Source organism: Medicago truncatula, chromosome 3 (assembly GCF_003473485.1).
Source record: "Medicago truncatula cultivar Jemalong A17 chromosome 3, MtrunA17r5.0-ANR, whole genome shotgun sequence".
Lineage (NCBI taxonomy): Eukaryota > Viridiplantae > Streptophyta > Magnoliopsida > Fabales > Fabaceae > Medicago > Medicago truncatula.
Window position 1 is genome coordinate 12,210,001 of NC_053044.1, and position 5,000 is coordinate 12,215,000.

Below are 5,000 nucleotides of genomic sequence, written 5' to 3' on the forward strand. Positions count from 1 at the left end.
CATTGGACCTTTCGATACAATCATCAAATAGAAATTCCCAAGGGCGCCATATTCTAGGAGCCCAAACTATGTGATTCAATAAATCCTCCTCTAGCGGGTCGAGGACTCCTTCCCTTCTTCGAACCCCGATTCATTTTTTTCATAGAGAAATCTATGATCAAGGATAGAACGAGATCCATTTTGAATCATATTGATAGGATTCCTTGGTTCGGGCCTAAGAAGAAATGTTACTCCATCATTCTCAAAAGGACTTCCTGTCTGTGAGGATCCCAGCAGAGCACCTTCTATTTCTAATAGCCCATGAACTAGATCAGAATCATTATAAAGGAGTCTATAAGAAGTGATACCATCATTTTTTTCATTAGGTCCGGTTAGAGACCAAAGGTTTTGAGCGACGGATCCGGCAGAACAACTCAAAAGATAAAGAAGTATCGTTAATTTCTTCATGCTTGTTCCAAGTTCCAAGTACCATTTGTACAAATCAGAATCCACCCCGTTACATGATTTCTTCTTCATATAGATAGATATAGGATCTATGGAAAAATTACTTAGAAGTAGATTTTGTGAAACAGCCCTTCCTATCTGATAGAAAAGTATACCATGATCCTCAACCGATCTTATCTGAGATCTAAAATCCCAAGTTTGTCTATGAAGAGCGTGTCTAATTATATTAGTGTCTATAATGGATTTTTTTTGTATAATACTAATCGATAGCGCCTCATTGGTAAGTGCTACAAGATCTCGTATGTCAGGTGGAGATCATATTCACGCTGGTACTGTAGTAGGTAAACTGGAAGGAGAAAGGGATATTACTTTAGGTTTTGTTGATTTACTACGTGATGATTTTGTTGAAAAAGATAGAAGTCGCGGTATTTTTTTCACTCAGGATTGGGTTTCTTTACCTGGTGTTCTGCCTGTTGCTTCAGGTGGTATTCATGTTTGGCATATGCCTGCTCTGACCGAGATATTTGGAGATGATTCTGTACTTCAATTCGGTGGAGGAACTTTAGGACACCCTTGGGGAAATGCACCTGGTGCCGTAGCGAATCGAGTAGCTCTGGAAGCATGTGTACAAGCTCGTAATGAAGGACGTGATCTTGCTCGTGAGGGTAATGAAATTATCCGTGAAGCTACCAAATGGAGTCCTGAATTAGCTGCTGCTTGTGAAGTCTGGAAGGAGATCAAATTTGAATTCCCAGCAATGGATACTATTTAATCCAGTAATTATCATTCGTTCTATTAATTTCAATTAAACTCGGCCCAATCTTTTACTAAAAGGATTGAGCCGAATAAAATACACAATACAAAAATACTTCTTGTATCTAGAATGAATCCTATGGATCTTTCCGATTGGTATATTTTTTCTATTTCATTTCTATTTTTTGATTTGGAATAGATATAGTCTAATTAATAATTATAGCATTCTAATTGAATATCATAATATAATAGAATGAATGAATTAAATAGAAATAAGTTAGATTAAAAAAAAAAAATTAGAATAGAAATATTTTTATATTTGTTTTCTCTATTGTATTTTTTTTTTTTTCAACATTGACAACAGTGTATCAAACAAATATAATACGATCGTGAATAAAAGGATGGATTGACTCATGTTACATAGATTTATTTTTACTTCGTCAAATACAAATAATGGATTGTTGTATTTAGTTTGTATCAAACAAGAAGTTTTTTCATTGTAATTTAATGTAATATGCAACCTTTTTTTAATATGAAAGAATTCTATCTTTTTTTTATTTCGATTGGATATACACATCCTTCTATTTTTTTTTTTTAGGGTTGCTAACTCAATGGTAGAGTACTCGGCTTTTAAGTGCGACTCCATTTTTTACACATTTCTATGAACTAATTGGTTCATCCATACCATCGGTAGGGTTTGTAAGACCACGACTGATCCAGAAAGGAATGAATGGAAAAAGCAGCATGTCGTATCAATGGTGAATTCTAAAAATTTTTATTGGACCCGGCCCAAATTTTCGTTTGAATTGTTGGCTCGGAACAAATGAATTCAGTTGGGTTTAATTAATAAAAGGATAGAGCTTAGATGCTCCAATTATAGGGAAACAAAAAGCAACGAGCTTTCATTTTTTATTTGAATGATTACCACATCTAATTATACGTTAAAAAAGGATTAGTGCTTGCTGTGGAAAAAGTTTTTCCAACGAATGGATTAAGGATTTTTGTTATGAGTCCTAATTATTAGCTATTCTCCATTATGTTATGGGGTAGCAATAAATGTGTAGAAGAAAGAGTATATTGATAAAGATATTTTTTTCCAAAATCAAAAGAGCGATTGGTCCAAAAAATAAAGGATTTCTAACTAGCTTGTTGTCCTAGAACAATTAGATGGAACAAGCGAGCGGAGATAGTCCATTAATGGGTTTTAACTTGTTTTCTAGGTATCTATTCATATATATATTTTTTTTTTCAATTCTAATATATATATAGAATACCTTGTTTTGACTGTATCGCACTATGTATCATTTGATAATCCAATGAATCTCTGATCCTTTGACCAAATAGAATTTCTAAAATGAAGGAATATCAAGTATATTTAGAACGAGCTAGATCTCGCCAACAGGACTTCCTATACCCACTTATTTTTCGGGAGTATATTTATGGACTTGCTTATAGTCATAATTTTAATAGATCCGTTTTTCTGGAAAATGTAGGTTCTGACAGTAAATATAGTTTACTAATTGTAAAACGTTTAATTACTCGAATGTATCAACAGAATCATTTAATCATTTCGGCTAATGATTCTAACAAAAATCCATTTTGGGGCTATAATAATAATTTTTATTCTCAAATAATATCAGAGGGTTTTGCCATCGTGGTGGAAATTCCATTTTTCCTAGAATTAAGCTCTTCCTTAGAGGAGGCAGAAATCATAAAATCTTATAAAAATTTGAGATCAATTCATTCCATTTTTCCCTTTTTGGAGGATAAATTTACATATTTCAATTATGTGTCAGATATACGAATACCATATCCTATCCATCTGGAAATTTTAGTTCAAATCCTTCGATACTGGGTGAAAGATGCCCCTTTTTTTCATTTATTACGATTGTTTCTTTATAATTTTAGTAATTGGAATAGTTTTATTACTACCAAAAACTCGATTTCTACTTTTTCAAAAAGTAATCCGAGATTATTCTTGTTCCTCTATAATTTTTATGTATGTGAATATGAATCTATCTTCCTTTTTCTACGTAATAAATCCTCTCATTTACGATTAAAATCTTTTAACGTTTTTTTTGAACGAATTTTTTGTTATGCAAAAAGAGAACATCTTGTAGAAGTTTTTGCTAAGGATTTTTCGTATACTTTAACATTCTTCAAGGATCCTCTCATTCATTATGTTAGATATCAAGGAAAATACATTCTGGCTTCAAAGAATTCGCCTTTTTTGATGAATAAATGGAAACATTATTTTATTCATTTATGGCAAGGTTTTTTTTATGTTTGGTCTCAACCAAGAACGATGAATATAAACCAATTATCCGAACATTCATTTCAGCTTTTAGGCTATTTTTTAAATGTGCGGGTAAATCGTTCAGTGGTACGGAGTCAAATGCTGCAAAATACATTTTTAATCGAAATTTTTAACAAAAAACTCGATATAATAGTTCCAATTATTCCTCTGATTAGATCGTTGGCTAAAGCGAAATTTTGTAATGTATTAGGGCATCCTATTAGTAAGCCGGTCTGGGCCGATTCATCCGATTTTGATATTATTGACCGATTTTTGCGAATATGCAGAAATCTTTCTCATTATTACAATGGATCCTCAAAAAAAAAAAGTTTGTATCGAATAAAATATATACTTCGGCTTTCTTGTATTAAAACTTTGGCTTGTAAACACAAAAGTACTGTACGCGCTTTTTTGAAAAGATCAGGTTCAGAAGAATTATTGGAAGAATTCTTTACAGAGGAAGAAGAGATTCTTTCTTTGATTTTTCCAAGAGATTCTTCTACTTTGCACAGGTTAAATAGAAATCGGATTTGGTATTTGGATATTCTTTTCAGCAACGATCTGGTCAATGATGAATGATTGGTTATGTTATGATACTTAAATATTCTCGATATCGAATTTCTATTTTATATATATAAAAGATTATGAAATGAGGTACTAGGATTCCCACGAAGCATCCATGGCTGAATGGTTAAAGCGCCCAACTCATAATTGGCGAAGTCGTAGGTTCAATTCCTACTGGATGCACGCCAATAGAACCCTACCTCCCATAAAGTCGATTTTTGTTCAAGAATGAATCAATCCGAACTGTTTGACTTAAATAACTTAACTAATTTCTTGATTTCCATCATTTTGAATTTACGTTCAATTTACGTAATTTCTTGATTTCCATCATTTTGAATTTACGTTCAATTTACGTAATTTATTTATTTAACTAATTTCTTGATTTCCATCATTTTGAATTTACGTAATTTATTTACTTAAATAAAAAAAATTTCTGATCTGTATCTGTAGTGGACCTATTAGCTTAGTATGATTTGAATCGAGACGAAGTTCTGACCATCTGTCAGAGAAAAAAAGACCGATTGGCTCTGTATCAATGGAATCTCATCATCCATTATAACGAATTGGTGTGGTAAATTCAAATTTAAATATATGAACAGTAAATAAAACTAGTATTCGTATTGAGACTAGAACTCATAGGGAAGAAAATAGATTTATGAATGGAATAAAAAATGCAATATTTACAGACAAAAGTATTCGGTTATTGGGAAAAAATCAATATACTTTTAATGTCGAATCAGGATCAACTAGGACAGAAATAAAACATTGGGTCGAACTCTTTTTTGGTGTCAAGGTAATAGCTATGAATAGTCATCGACTCCCAATAAAGGGTAGAAGAATGCGACCTATTATGGGACATAGACCGCATTACAAACGTATGATCATTACGCTTCAACCGGGTTATTCTATTCTACCTCTTAGAAAAGAACTTAAATAAAAATAC

General features: G+C 32.2%; 4 protein-coding genes and 1 non-coding gene across 5 annotated transcripts in view; 4 read left to right on the forward strand and 1 right to left on the reverse strand.

The window, feature by feature from the left end:
• The window catches only part of LOC120579495 (protein Ycf2), a 1,091-nt gene extending 575 nt beyond the window's left edge, over positions 1-516 (reverse strand). The window contains exons 1-2 of the mRNA XM_039831898.1: positions 125-516; positions 1-8 (exon numbers count right to left, since the gene is read on the reverse strand). The exon at positions 1-8 is cut by the window's left edge and continues 575 nt beyond it. Of these exons, the coding sequence (XP_039687832.1) occupies positions 1-8; positions 125-516 (400 nt within the window). The remainder of the gene's footprint in view (positions 9-124) is intronic.
• Positions 517-667: 151 nt separating this feature from the next.
• Positions 668-1,295, forward strand: LOC120579657 (ribulose bisphosphate carboxylase large chain). The gene has a single exon (XM_039832271.1). The coding sequence runs from the start codon at positions 683-685 to the stop codon at positions 1,214-1,216; it is 534 nt and encodes a 177-aa protein (XP_039688205.1). The 5' UTR covers positions 668-682; the 3' UTR covers positions 1,217-1,295.
• A 152-nt stretch (positions 1,296-1,447) lies between these two features.
• On the forward strand, positions 1,448-4,130 carry LOC120579655 (maturase K). Its single transcript, XM_039832269.1, has one exon. It carries the CDS (start codon positions 2,552-2,554, stop codon positions 4,070-4,072), a length of 1,521 nt encoding a protein of 506 aa, XP_039688203.1. The 5' UTR covers positions 1,448-2,551; the 3' UTR covers positions 4,073-4,130.
• A 31-nt stretch (positions 4,131-4,161) lies between these two features.
• LOC11413403 (50S ribosomal protein L2, chloroplastic) overlaps positions 4,162-5,000 on the forward strand; it is a 3,061-nt gene continuing 2,222 nt past the window's right edge. The window contains exon 1 of the mRNA XM_024779892.2: positions 4,162-5,000. This exon is cut by the window's right edge and continues 368 nt beyond it. The gene's annotated coding sequence lies outside the window, so the exon portion shown is untranslated.
• On the forward strand, positions 4,167-4,240 carry TRNAM-CAU (transfer RNA methionine (anticodon CAU)). The gene has a single exon. It is a non-coding gene; the product is annotated as a tRNA-Met (tRNA).